Genomic DNA, 15,808 nt, shown 5'->3' on the forward strand with positions numbered 1-15,808 from the left:
CTGTTTACTTTCACTTTCGATTTCGCGATCATACACACTCTGTGTAAAGGGAGCACATATTATAAGATCAGATATTTGTCAATGAGCTCAGGATCTGTTGAGCAGCAAATACTCCAGCATGGTCTTGTCAGTCATCTCTCCTAATTCTCGACCTGTGATCAGTCAAAGCTGACTCCGGTAGGTCTTGTTGGATGCAGGGTTGCCAAGTCCGTGTTTTTTCCACAGAATTGGGCTACTTTTAAACTGTTGCCATGGGTTGATTTTTCCAAGTGGGTTAAAGGTTTGAAATATTGCATAAATTACATTTGACTGAAATGCTTGTATTGAAACTCTTTGCATTCTACCTATGATAAAACTTTCATGGACTTTTACATTAACTGTTCCCTCCTGGTGGAATGACCTGCCCAGCTCAATCCAAGCAGCTAATCTTGGATAAACTAATATAAGCTAAAGAGTCCTAAACTGCTGAAAACACATCTCTTTCATCTTCATTTGACCCTCTAACTCTAGCACTCTCTATTCTAATGCTACTTCTAATTTTATCGGCTTGATTTTTTTTATTAAAAAACTTGACCCTCTAACTCTTGTACTCTCTATTCTAATAGCCAATCTATAATTTTTGGGGGGATTTTTTATTTATTTATTTTTTAATAAGTATCGGTTCAGGCACCGTTTAGGCACCGGAACCGTTTTAAAAGTATCGATTTGACACCGGTATCGGAAAAAACTCAAACGATACCCAACCCTACTTATGCCCGGTTCAGACTACACGATTTTAGCCAGATTTTGCCACGATTTGCTTGACGTAGGGTGTCGTGGGGATTCGTAAACGACAATGGGCGTCGGGACGCAAGATTCCATCATTTCAGCACGTGTAGTGTGTCATAGTGGACGACAACCGATTCTGCCTCTGCGATGCTTCACGACAGAAAGACTAGCATGTTTAATTTTTCGTCCACGACGAGTTATGTCACATTGGTGACGTTGACCAATAGCAGCACAGAAGCTCTTTCATACACAGGTTTCAAGCATGGCAAAACGAAAGAGAGATGATGGTGCTGCTAGGTGGAATTATGAGATGGAGGAAAGGTTCGTGGAGCTGTGGCAACAGTACTCCTGCCTGTATGATGTGTCATTGAGGGACTACCATGACAGAACAAAGAAAGAAAAATGCTGGCGAACTATAGCGGAAGCGCTTCAGCAATGTTTACACTTGTTTTCGGAAGTCAGTCTCTAGTTCTGCCTTCTCGATGACATCACGTGCATCAAATGGCACGCGATGAATGGTCGGGAAGCAACGTGTAGTCTGACATGTCTCTTGTCCACGACACAACAAGATTTTAGGAGTCAAAATTGTGTAATCTGACACGGTGACTATCGTGACGGACAAAAATATAGTTTAGTCTGAACTCGGCACTAGGGGTCGGTCACACAGAAACAGTTTTTTTTTTTTGTCAATTGACTGCACTTCTTTTAGATTGTTTATCTATCTAAAAATGTGCTAGAATATGTCTGACAATTGAGCTCAAGTCTTTCAAATGCAACGTGATCTCATGAGAATTTGTATGTATTTTACGTAAAATGCGGTTCTACAAAACGTACATTTACACAGACACTGAAACATACAATACAGCATCTAAACATACAATGCTGACATGTTTACATCATTTAAACATACAATACTGACAGGGTATAAAAATGTAAATCGCTTATCAATAAAATTATAAAAAACGCATGGATACAAATATCTTAATGATATAAAAGATTAATAAAAAATTTAGTTTTTTTTTGCTAAAAATATGTAGCACATTTTACGTTTTAAATGTTGTAACACATCAAATTGTAAATTTCAGCAACAAAATTTTTTTTACATTTTCTCCTTGAAAACATTACATACTAATACCTACGTATAAACAATGAGACCAGGCTGGCATATGACACAGTGATCTAAAAACACAGCACTCAAGTTAAAAGTTGAGACTTAATTTTGTCATATAAAAAAATCTATTTCAAGGCACCATTAAAAGCTTCTGTCTCAGTGACTTCCCTGTGGGCCATCCCGTAGAACATCTTTATGGTGTAATATTATGGTTCCAGTAATAGATTACCATGACGAGCGGCACCTTCTCTCTGTCATTATCAGCGGTGATGAGGCAGTTAGTTATGGTTCTATGTGGCGTTATTAAGGGCCAGGCCGTTATTTAATGTTTTATAAGGCACTGAGACACTGATAAAGACACTGAATGTCAACAGAGAGGTTTTAATCAGGCTGGTAATTGGTTGTGCCGGGCTAAGATTGTGAGCGGGATGCACGCACACATGCAAACGCAGAATTTATGATAGAATAAAGCCATTGAAATTAGCTTTGTTGAGGTGGAGACAAACAGGAAGTGGATTAAGTGCTGGTCATTTCCACCTCCACCAGAAAAGCACCCATCACTTACCTGGCAGAATGCACTCTCTTGACCCGGTAGGAAAGAGAGGGGTTGTGGTGGACTGTATGGGCTCTTCGTGTGTCAATCTTGTAGCGTGTTTTGAATACCCTATGCGATGCCGGGCTTCGCAATGACGAAGATAAGGGTCCTGCAAAGGAACAGACAAATCACAGAAGTGAATGAATGGTTGACATGTCACTTCACTGATCAATAAAGTTTAATCACCTAATGATGCCCGCTTGAGCTATAACGAAGTCATTAGTTGGTTTGCATAAACTCTAGAGATAGATACTGTTCATATTTCACACACACACACACACACACACACACACACACACACACACGATCATCTGGCACTTTTACACTTAGTATAAACATGTTTTGTATCTGGATAACTTGCATTTGCAAAATGGACAATGGCGTTTACATAGAAGTTATGTTATTTACAATATTGATAGAAATTCTTTCCATCATTTTGACAGATTAAAAAATATTTTGTGGTTTCAGTGATTCAATCACAATGTGTCTTGGGTGCAATTACCCTTGGCTTTTAATGTGGTTAAGTGTTATCGATTGTGATTTGATCACTGAAAACTCATGATATTAATGCCAGGTCTAAAGAGAGCCATTGCTAGACAGGAAAATGCAGCACTGAACACAGAGGGTGTCATCTAAACTGGCTCTGTGAGGTCTGAGTCTTCCTACTCCACGGGACACACACATTTAGACATACACCCATTGGCGCACACAAACTCTTCCTCTGGCAGGTGCGCTCCTTAATAAGCTGCACATGGAAAAATGACTGAATAACAAAGGCTGAATTTTTATCAGCCTAATAAATCATATCTGTCTCTCCACCCCAGCCCCTTCTTTTGCTCTCCCTAAGTCTTATTCCTTATATCATTTCACAGATCCATCAGAGAGGCGGAGGAAAGGATGTGCGGGAGAGAATAAGTGTGGCTTTTATTTATTTCTTTCTGTATTCATTTATCCATCATGTTGCTTTATGAGTGGCTGGGCATGCATGCGGGCTGAGTAAAAGATGGACTCGGCATGGTGGCTTTCGCTCGTTGCCGCTGTACACCAGAGCTAAAAACCCCAAAGATTTATTCTCAGCAGGTACAATTTCGCATGTTAGACAAGCCAACGGGAGAATGGAATTACTTAAAGATTTTAAGAAAATCAGAGAGGGTTAGTGGAGGAAAAATACAGAGTAGAAATGCTTTGGCTGAAAGTTTATTTTAATAAACCATTTACAGCTGTTTATGAAAAGGTTGTATTTGTAAGCAGATGGTAGTTCCGTTTAAACTAACTATAGGCGGCGCAGATTTGGCAAGAGTAAACACTTAGTTGTGCTTCTCTAACATGCAACAATGATTTCACTAAATGGATTAAAATAATAATTTATTGCAAAGAAAGAAAGAAAGAAAAGAGTGAAGCATGATGAAAGAAAAATGACAGGAATGAATGATAGGAATGAATAATAAAATAAATTAGGAAAGGAAAGGATGGAAGGAAGGTAGGAAGGAAATAAGAAAGAAAGAAAGAAAGAAAGAAAGAAAGAAAGAAAGAAAGAAAGAAAGAAAAATTACAGGAATGAATGAATGAATGGGAAAGGAAAAATTGAAAGAAGAAAACTGAAGTACTGAAGTAAGAAAGAAAGAAAGACAGACAGAAAGGTGGCAATGAATAAATTAATGAATGGACAGAAGGGAAAAAAGAGTAAGAGTAAAAGGAAGAGTAAAAGATAGGAAAAAGGAAGCAAGGAGGAAAAACTAAGCAGAAAGAAAGAAAGAAAGAAAGAGTGAATTAAGTAAAATAAGTAAAGAGTACAAAAAAGCAAAAACAAATGTATTGGTTTGGTAATATGCCTCTCCCTGGTTATTTGAACAGCTTCTTTTTCCAGGGTGTGTTTAATGGCCATTCCATAACGTTATAAAAGAAACTCACATTTCCTGTCACAATAGAAAATCTTCCTCCTCCTATTTTTCCCTGTCTTCTACTCTAGGGCACCCTTCTCCATTTATCACTGGACCCATAAATGCACACACACTTCAGTATCAGCCGGGGAATTCATCTTCGACAAACATTTACCAATGATCAAATCTCAGCCCAGTATGGCACACAGCGAAGGGATGTGTCCGACTGTATGACTGTGTGTAATACAGAGGACCCTTTATGAGGGTTTATGTGTGCTTTATGTGATGGAGTGTTTGAGCTGTGGAGTGTATTACCAGACTGCATAAGCGAGGGAGCAAACACACTTGTGTGTGGGCCTGCGACAAGGGGTCGAGTATGTGAGGCAGTGAGATTAGTTGTCTGGCTCAAAGTCACTTTTTCACACACCTCTCATCTGTACCGCAGATGTCGGACCTGCCTGCGTCCCAGCGGATGACAAATATGGCTTGTCAGAGAGCTTGTGTCTTACACAGCCAGCAGTATACTACGCACTTCGCTGTATTGTTCCACCTTACCTATTTTTTAATGATAGCGCCACAGAATTGATGCCACCCGTGTCTTTGTGTGCGTGTGTGCAGCCAGTTTAGTGTAGTACTGCGTGCTAGGTACCAAAGCTGAGGCTGTGGTCCCTGTCAGGACACTTTTATTGATGTGTATACTCGCAAGTGTGTGTATATGTGTGTGGTAAAGGCCTGTCAGTGGCCTATTAGAAATAACAAAGGCTGAATTTTTATCAGCCTAATAAATCATATCTGTCTCTCCACCCCAGCCCCTTCTTTTGCTCTCCCTAAGTCTTATTCCTTATATCATTTCACAGATCCATCAGAGAGGCGGAGGAAAGGATGTGCGGGAGAGAATAAGTGTGGCTTTTATTTATTTATTTCTGTATTCATTTATCCATCATGTTGCTTTATGAGTGGCTGGGCATGCATGCGGGCTGAGTAAAAGATGGACTCGGCATGGTGGCTTTCGCTCGTTGCCGCTGTACACCAGAGCTAAAAACCCCAAAGATTTATTCTCAGCAGGTACAATTTCGCATGTTAGACAAGCCAACGGGAGAATGGAATTACTTAAAGATTTTAAGAAAATCAGAGAGGGTTAGTGGAGGAAAAATACAGAGTAGAAATGCTTTGGCTGAAAGTTTATTTTAATAAACCATTTACAGCTGTTTATGAAAAGGTTGTATTTGTAAGCAGATGGTAGTTCCGTTTAAACTAACTATAGGCGGCGCAGATTTGGCAAGAGTAAACACTTAGTTGTGCTTCTCTAACATGCAACAATGATTTCACTAAATGGATTAAAATAATAATTTATTGCAAAGAAAGAAAGAAAGAAAAGAGTGAAGCATGAAGAAAGAAAAATGACAGGAATGAATGATAGGAATGAATAATAAAATAAATTAGGAAAGGAAAGGATGGAAGGAAAGAAAGAAGAAAGTAATAAATAAATAAATAAATAAAAATGACAGGAATTAATGAATGAATGGGGAAAGGAAAAATTGAAGGAAGAAAACTGAAGTAGGAGGCAAAGAAAGAAAGAAAAGAGTGAAGCAGGAAGAAAGAAAAATGACAGGAATGAATGATAGGAATGAATAATAATAAAATAAATTAGGAAAGGAAAGGATGGAAGGAAGGTAGGAAGGAAATAAGAAAGAAAGAAAGAAAGAAAGAAAGAAAGAAAGAAAGAAAGAAAGAAAGAAAAATTACAGGAATGAATGAATGAATGGGAAAGGAAAAATTGAAAGAAGAAAACTGAAGTAGGAGGCAAAGAAAGAAAGAAAGACAGACAGAAAGGTGGCAATGAATAAATTAATGAATGGACAGAAGGGAAAAAAGAGTAAGAGTAAAAGGAAGAGTAAAAGATAGGAAAAAGGAAGCAAGGAGGAAAAACTAAGCAGAAAGAAAGAAAGAAAGAAAGAGTGAATTAAGTAAAATAAGTAAAGAGTACATAAAAGCAAATACAAATGTATTGTTTTGGTAATATGCCTCTCCCTGGTTATTTGAACAGCTTCTTTTTCCAGGGTGTGTTTAATGGCCATTCCATAACGTTATAAAAGAAACTCACATTTCCTGTCACAATAGAAAATCTTCCTCCTCCTATTTTTCCCTGTCTTCTACTCTAGGGCACCCTTCTCCATTTATCACTGGACCCATAAATGCACACACACTTCAGTATCAGCCGGGGAATTCATCTTCGACAAACATTTACCAATGATCAAATCTCAGCCCAGTATGGCACACAGCGAAGGGATGTGTCCGACTGTATGACTGTGTGTAATACAGAGGACCCTTTATGAGGGTTTATGTGTGCTTTATGTGATGGAGTGTTTGAGCTGTGGAGTGTATTACCAGACTGCATAAGCGAGGGAGCAAACACACTTGTGTGTGGGCCTGCGACAAGGGGTCGAGTATGTGAGGCAGTGAGATTAGTTGTCTGGCTCAAAGTCACTTTTTCACACACCTCTCATCTGTACCGCAGATGTCGGACCTGCCTGCGTCCCAGCGGATGACAAATATGGCTTGTCAGAGAGCTTGTGTCTTACACAGCCAGCAGTATACTACGCACTTCGCTGTATTGTTCCACCTTACCTATTTTTTAATGATAGCGCCACAGAATTGATGCCACCCGTGTCTTTGTGTGCGTGTGTGCAGCCAGTTTAGTGTAGTACTGCGTGCTAGGTACCAAAGCTGAGGCTGTGGTCCCTGTCAGGACACTTTTATTGATGTGTATACTCGCAAGTGTGTGTATATGTGTGTGGTAAAGGCCTGTCAGTGGCCTATTAGATGGAAGATTGAGACTCCACTCGGCACAGACTCACTCAACCAACACAACCTGCTGGGCTTTACAATCAGGCCTGGGGACTCATCCATCGCCTGCTGACACGCCAGCCCCACACCCGCGGCTCCTCAGACGGCCGATTATTTACTCAACTCACTTCGGCTTCAGCGCTGCGAGCTCACACCTTTATCTATCCCTCTCTGTCACACACACAGACTCATTTTTCTGACAGGTTCCCATGTTATTTTTCAGTCTACAGTCTGGACTTTATGCTGGGGTACTTGGGATAACTGAGTGGTGACGTTAACGTTAAAAGGAAAAGCTTTTTTGGAAAAGCACAACTACACAAACAATTCAGAGGAAGTCTTGGAAATTATATGACTGCCACCAATTTAGTGGACAGTTAGTCTAGTTCACCTGTTAGTTTGTTTTTATGATGCTTTGTACATGACATACAATAGGACTACAAAGCAAAATAACAGTAAACAATGGAATATAGATTAGATTAAATGGTCTGCAACAATGATTTAAAAAGGAAGGAAATATGTAGTAATATTTAGTCCACATGCATGAAGTGTAAAACGAGAAGGGCATAACCTTACCAAAAAAGAAAACAAGCAAAAATCGCGGTTGCTGCGGTTCTGGCATTCCTCTGCGGTTTGCTCGTCAATAGCGCGGTATTGCGATATTGCGGTTATCGCGACAGCCCTACCCCCAACTACTCCCTGGGCATCACAGCATAAATGGCTGCCGACTGCTCTGGGTGTGTGTTTGTTCACTACTCACTGCTGTGTGTGTGCACTTAGATGGGTGAAATGCAGAGCACAAATTCTGAGTATGGCACCATACTTGGCCACACATCATGTCCTTTTCACAGGACAGAAGGAAGGATGAAAGGAAAGAAGTAAAGAAATAAGGGAAATGTTATCTGGGAAGGAAGGAGAGAAAGGAAGAAGAAAAGGAAAAAAGGGAAGGGTCAGACCCAGCAGGCTTGTGGTCAGCACTCCGACAGGTAGCGCAGTTGTTCTTCTGCAGACCAAAGTTTGAGTCCTGGCTTGTGGTCCTTTTCAAACCCATCCTCTTCTCTCTTTCCTACTTCACTTTCTCTCAACTCTCTAAACTGTCATGTCCAAATAAAGGCAAGAATGCCAAAAATAAATGTTTAAAAAAGGACATGAAGGGAGAAAGCTGGGGAAAGGAAGGAAGACAGGAACAAAAGGAAATACAGACATTCAAGCTGCACCACTTGTCCTAACGTGTTCTCTGGAACTGAAATGGAGATACTCATAGTGTGACAACTGCTATAGTATTTATTTCACTTTCTGGAATGTTCCCTGCGCTCCTCATCAATGTTATGACAGGGCAGCAGTGACACCCTGCATCCTCTTAGGGATTATCAAGCCGTGTCATCTCATGTTCTCTGATCCCGTCTCCAAATTTGACAACTAATTCCGTTTAACAGCAGTCCGATTCTCCACCGTTCCATCTTTGTCACATCATTAATCTCATTATTGACAGCGGGAGATACCCTTCCTGCTTCTGCAGCAATTCCCCAGGGGCTCATCCTCTGATTCCCAGTGGGATGGCACAGCTGCAATTAAATGCTTCTCCGGTAGACCAGCAACACTTGACACAGCTTTCAAACTAGTGTTAAGGTAGCGTACAATCTCATGGGACAAAACAAGTGTGGCAGAAATGGAGTGTGGCATAGCTCTGGAACGCTCTCTTGGCAGGGACTGGATCAAAGGGAATTGTGAGTTGTGGACTATTGTCTGGTTGTACTTCGCATGTATATCTTTCTCTAAACAGTTCCGTCAATGATTCTAAGTCCAAGTGCTATGGGCCAGCTGTTTAACAGGCATTCCTGAAACCATATGTGAAGGCAGAGCAATCATATCATAGTTGGCAACAAACACAAGCCCAAATGGAGACAAGGGGATGCAGTTTAACTCCCCAGTTTGAGACCCTGCAAAGAAAATATTGTTAATAACCGATTTATTTTACTTTACTCCACTCAGGCCCACGAAAATCACCTGTGCATATAAATATGAATTTGAGACCTCACCTCAGTGAGTCAATGAGACCCTCTGTCTGTGTGCAACTCCGCTTTAGTGTCTGCGCAAAACTGTGCAAATATATAACAGGCACAGTCATAGGTGAGTGAATTGAGTGCTCGAAAACAAAGGTCCACAGGTTAGTGTTCATGTGCCGAAAGCTTCCATCCACGCACAGTCCAAGGAGTGTACTTTGAATTGGCCCAGAGCAATTGTGTGCTAGACAGAATATGGAAAATGAAGTACACATGAGTCTTACAGTTTAACTGATGGGAAAACAATGTGTGAGTAGGGGTGGGTATCATTAAAATTTTTTTTGATGATATTATTATTTTTTTAATATTGATACCTTCGATACTGATACCTTGACTTTGATATAAGTTCCTGAACAATACTTTTTTATACCAATTTTATGAAATCCGTTTTAACAAGACTACATTACACATTACTAGGGTTGATAAAATAAATAAAATGATATCAAACGTATTTATTCTTTGTCTCTTTTTGCAAAACATTTAGTCGCAGCTGAATACCATGAACAAAAATCAGCAGGTTACATAAAAACTGGACTTATTGAAGAGCTGCTTGTGTGCAAAATAGAGCTACATGATTCTGGACAAATGTAGTTTTTTTTTTTTTTTTTAAATGGAGATTCTGGTTCTCTCAAGATTCTGAAGAAAAACAGGCAACTAAAAAAAATCTGATGTAATTTATGAATTAATGATTCAATGACTCACTCAAAGATTTACTTGTTTCATTACTGAATGAATCAGCGTTTTTGAATGAATCTCTTGAATGATTCAAAGACAAACATTTTAACAGCCTCTTTTCGCCACCTACTGACATAATGTAATAGATCAATCTTTATTTGAAGTGTCACATTACTTTCAATAGGTGATTTACTCTATTTTGAACACTACCGTACACATCAGAGTTTATATCGGAACTATAAACTTTTATCCCAGTACTTCTGATTATTTGAATATTTGTTACAGAAATAATGATAGGTGTGGTTGAAAATACTGTGAAGCTGTTTCTTTCATTTACATGACAGCTGCTGCTTATACTTAGCTTTTTTTCTGACTGCAAGTGTAGACAAACTTTGGAGCACTTAGATTAGCGAGCCAGGTCCTGGCAGATCGCTAGGTCAGGTCTTCACAGATGGAAAAAAAGAAGCGCATACAGGAATCCATAGGCGGCATTGAAATTTAAATTTTATAACAAGTATGCGATTCCTGACCTTAAGTATCCGATTCTGAAATTGGAATCAATTTTCGATTCCCAACCCTAAACATTACTTAAAGGGTTAGTTCACCCAAAAATGAGAATTAGCCCATAAATTACTCACCCTCAAGTCATCCTAGGTGTATATGACTTTCTTCTTTCAGACGAATCCAGTCGGAGTTATATTAAAAATTGTCTTTGATCTTTCAAACTGTTTAATGCCACCCAGCGGGTGTTGCATGCATCAGTCCAAAATAAATTAAATAAAAAGCGCCCATCCATTAAAAAAATATCTCACACGGCTCCAGGGGGTAAACAAATGCCTCCTGTAGCGAATCGATGCGTTTTTGTAAGTAAAATATCCATATTCAAAACATAATAATCACTTTAATGTAGCTTGCACCAACAGTTGTACACAGAAGCAGCTCCGGGCTGATGACGTATGAGGTCAGCGTTGCACATGCGCCGGTGAGTCTCGTGAAAACCAACGTTTGTTAACAGGAGCAAAGGAAGCAAAGTTTCCTTACTTTAACAAAGGAAAACCAGTCTCCTCTTGGCTTATATCGAAATCCTCCAACATTCTTCTTTACAAATCCTCGTTTTGTACTTCTAATAAGTGACCGTTGTTTTGTTTTGATCTCTCCCCTGCGCTTCCGTGTTCGTCACTTCTGAGCGGCACATGCGCAACGCCAACCTCATACGTCATCTGCCCGTAACTGCTTCAGTGTACAACTGTTGGAGCAAGCTACATTAAAGTTATTATTACATTTTGAATATGGATATTTTTCTTACCATAGAGGACCTACAATAATGTACAGCATTTGACAAATATTGTGTTTTTTTAACATTAAAGCATGTCAACATATTCTGTTACTCCAAATACACAAAATAATGATCTTTAAAAAAGAATCATATGACCTCCTACTGGATTTGTCTGAAAGAAGAAAGTCAAAAACACCTAGGATAACTTGAGGGTGAGTAATTTATGGGCTAATTTTCATTTTTGGGTGAACTAACCCTTTAAAGACTTAAAGACTCATCTCCTGAGCCACTGGACCAAAGAACAAAAAAGCACAAAGGGAAAAAAAAGTAGCCAACACAACAAATCAGTGCAAATAAAAAAATCATTTTAAAACACATAGCTCAGACAGAATTATCATTTCTATTCATTTTCCACTGATTTATTAATGAGCATTAGCTGCCTCTAGCGCTGTCTGCCTGTGTTTTCTCTTTCACGATCGCTGTTCTGACTGAATGAGGAAGTTCATTCGCTGTTCATATGTCAATCGTATTTACACGTTCATAACCCACCCTGTCTCTTCCGATCACGAACGTCCATTTCAATTCCATGTTCAGTTAAACATTTTGATGGATGAAACATGAAGCTAATAAACACGATTATAAGAGTATATGATTTGTATGTGATTTTCATGAGATTCTGCCTATTTTCATAACAATACAGGGTTATATATGACAAATGCTAAGCAGGTGTAGCGATTAGCTTGATATAAAAGGTTACAAATAGCACATTTCAACAACATTACATGGCCAAAACACACATTAGATCGCAATCGGAAATTATTACAAAAACACTCAACTGTGGTTTATAGTGAGGTTTGAGTAAAAGCATAGTCTAAATCTTACCAATTGTGTTTTGTGGCATGATGCTACAGTGTGCATGAATGGTCATGCAACACGTGTTTTCCGTCGAGTAGTGGGGATGGAGATCTTTTCTGAAACCCAGTGGAAATTCCAGTATGGACAAGGCTCATTTTCATTTTAAAACACACTAGTGTAAACGTAGCCTTACATCTACACACTGTGGCCTCACGTGTGAGCCATGTCTCTGGGCATAACCTGCGTAAACTAGTGTTTTTCCTTGATGCCTCACCAGAGCCAATCACAAGCACTTGATTCAGGCACATCAAGCATGCTGCATGTTTATTGGCTCACATTTTTCGATACTTAATGGTATTGAGGCAATTCGGTCGGTGCCTAAGAAGTATCAAACTCGATACCCAGCCTTAGCGAGAAGTGACCTTAGGTGCACTGTATTTAAAAATGTCCCCACATCTGCTATGCAAGTTAACAAAGCTGCATAATATGGTGACATTTGCTCCCTTAAGTTGAACAGGAGGAATCAAGAGGAACAGTCAGTGTATGACTGGAGGGAGGGCACAGCACCCCGACCCAAAATACCAAGATGTCTCTTTTCAATCCTGGCACAAACTACAGAGCTCATCTGAACGTACGTGTCTGTGGCTTTTATGTGAAGTGTGCCAATAAAGATCTCTGCCCACCTCTGAGACCTGTTGTTCAGCCAAGTGTTTGTGCATGGACAGGATGTGACCTTGGGAAGTTTTAAAGTTCGGAAATATAAGAAGAGCCCTCTGAGTCTCAGAGGATCTGCTAATGTAGACAGACACATAGCAAGATTGGCAGCAAGACTGTTGATGTACTTTGGAGAGATCCGATGAGAGACGGTACAAAAAGAACCTCCTCACCATGAACCATGTACCAGTGGATGGTTCCGTTGTGCCATACCAGTCAAAATCAGGAAAGGCTCAAGTGTCGCCCACGAGGCCAGGCCTCATCAGTCATTGGTGCGATGTCACGGAAACCAACACCACATTAACACACATAAATACTCACCCTACTTCTACATCAACTGATGACTTGACCCAAGATGGCTGGGACTAATAAGAGCAACACGATCTGCACTGAGCATCCCTGACTGCTTATAAAGCCAGAAATGGAGGTTGACAGTCGTAATTCACACGCCTGCTGCAATTTTACTGTGTGTTAACATTTAAGTTACTTTTGGACTCACGCTAGAAGCCTTTCACAGGCCATCAACACCATAGAGCCTACATCATGGAAATGTTTCTATATTGCTAATGTTAAGTCCTTTGGGATTCCAGCATTGCTTTCTTTCCACATGCATGATGTTGTGTGTCACTGTTGGTTAGAGACCAAACAGGAAAAACTTGAATGCGTAATGACACCGACTTCCTTACATTCAGTACTGCTGTTTTCATCCAGTTATGGCATTAAAGGCATGAATAAGAGATGAGATGAAAGCATTATGACCTTGCCCTTAGCTTGAGTGCACTGGACTCCTATCAAAACAAAACTGTGCAATAAACCATACATTTGACAGGATACTGTACTTATTTAAGGTGCACTGCATAATTTCATATCATTATGTGATGATAATTTCTGATAATAAATAATTTCTGAGTTCACTTTTTGTTTAAGGGTCAATGACAAACAAGAATGTTCATGATAAAGAAAATAAATATATATTTAAAAAAACCTAGTTAAAACATATTTTTATTCATGTATTTAACAATGTACTATTCGTATTCATGTTGGTTTGATGTTTTTTTTAATTATGTAACATCTTCAAAAAGGTTTACTGTAGCAAATTAAAAGTAATGACATTTTCTTGAAACCTATACAAATGTGCATACACTTTTTTATAAACAAATTTCACTCATTTTCATATCAGTTCATTAATATCATTTAGTTTGGAGAGACAACTAGAGGTCGACCGATTCTGGATTTTACCGATTAATCAACCGATAGTTTTTAAAATGGATACTGAACGAAAACCAAAATAGTGCTTTACTATTTAAAAAAAAAGTACTGAACCATACCTTGTAAATTAATAAAAAATATTAATATTAATTATTATATTGATTATTAAAGTTAGTTAATAATTTATTAACTAATGTTAACAGAAGAAGCATTCAAATAAAAAAAAAATGATTAGTAATAGTAAATGTTTGAAATTAACACACTCTAAAATGGAACTTCTACAGCTTTCATTAATCTTAATGTTACAAATGGGCTCTTATTGTAAAGTGTTACCATTTCATTTCAACGGTCATGCTTAAAGATGGCCAATTACATCTTTACTTCAAGAATGAACAATGTGGCATAAATGAGTTTGAAGTTCAGTGTTTAAAAAAACAGAGCAAACAGAATGAGAAAGTGCAAGCTACTGTATATTACATCTCTCTATATGAAGCATACAGACTTTATTAAAGCCACAGAAAGACAAACGTTTTGCTGAAAAATGCACAATACACAATTTTACAGCCTAGGTTGAAGTCATTATGTACATTAACAACGATTTGGGACTAATATAGTGTAATTTAATGGAACACTATGTGAATGGCGCATAGTGGGGAAGTCGTGGCCTAATGGTTAGAGAGACGGTCTCGTAACCCAAAGGCTGCGGGTTCGAGTCTCGTACCGGCAGGGATTGTAGGTGGGGGGAGTCAGTACAGCGCTCTCTCCCACCTTCAATACCACGACTGAGGTGCCCTTGAGCAAGGCACCGAACCCCCAACTGCTCCCCGGGTGCCGCATCATTAATGGCTGCCCACTGCTCCGAGTGTGTGTGTGTTCACTGCTGTGTGTGTGCACTTTGGATGGGTTAAATGCAGAGCACTAATTCCAAGTACGGGTCACCATACTTGGCCACATGTCACGTCACTTGATTTTTTGATTTTATATAGTGCAGCACACACTTTCCCGCCCTGTGCAGCACACAGCTTCACGTGTCAAAACAAACAGCACGAGGTGTCAGTGTTTTCCACCTCAAGAGGCCGCTCTCGCACAGTATGATGACAGCGGACCCTTCTCAGCTGCTCCAGCAATGGACGCAACCCCGAAACCTATTGGCATGGATTTTTGCCGATAGCGATAGTTCCAGCAATCAACTATCAGTGCCGATTAATCGGCAAAACTGATATATCGGTCGACCTCTAGACACAACACAACCTTTTACAAGCTAAACCTGGCAATTTCATAAAAAGATGACTTTTAAAAAAAACAAGAAAATTTATGAACAAACGAATGAATGAATGCATGCTAGTTACTAATACACTAATGCACAATAGATGCTGACCAAAGGTGACAATCTGGTGGGGGAAGAAAAACACACTGATGAACCCGATGAACTTGTAGGTGACGTATTGGGTCTGTGACTAAGGTCAGAAGAAACAAGTGCTTGTCAGTTGAGCCAAAGATTCAAAAAGTTACACCTTTCTGGCATGTGTCTATTGCACAGGGGCACTTATGAAGGTTAAGTGCCCTGAGGCCCAGCACACAATAAAGCACTGGGGATATGAAACCATGCCTATCACAGCTGAGAGCTGTGTATCTTTTGAGAGATGGAGGTATATTTATAAAAACATGGAAGCATGAGCGTCTTAAAGACATGCAAAAATAGGGATAACAAATTTAGCAGACAGAAGGTTATACTAGATATCCAAGGATGTCATTATGCCATGTGTTGACAACAGAACTACATCTATTCACAGAATGAACATGGGTACCGTACATGTG

General features: G+C 39.4%; 1 protein-coding gene across 1 annotated transcript in view; it reads right to left on the reverse strand.

Annotated features, from left to right (window-relative positions):
• Positions 1-15,808, reverse strand: part of zc3h3 (zinc finger CCCH-type containing 3) — a 73,718-nt gene that overhangs the window by 29,541 nt on the left and 28,369 nt on the right. The window contains exon 4 of the mRNA XM_016240259.1: positions 2,445-2,583. Coding sequence (XP_016095745.1) covers positions 2,445-2,583 — 139 coding nt within the window. The remainder of the gene's footprint in view (positions 1-2,444; positions 2,584-15,808) is intronic.

This window comes from Sinocyclocheilus grahami, unplaced genomic scaffold (genome assembly GCF_001515645.1).
Source record: "Sinocyclocheilus grahami isolate Dianchi unplaced genomic scaffold, SAMN03320097.WGS_v1.1 scaffold586.1, whole genome shotgun sequence".
Lineage (NCBI taxonomy): Eukaryota > Metazoa > Chordata > Actinopteri > Cypriniformes > Cyprinidae > Sinocyclocheilus > Sinocyclocheilus grahami.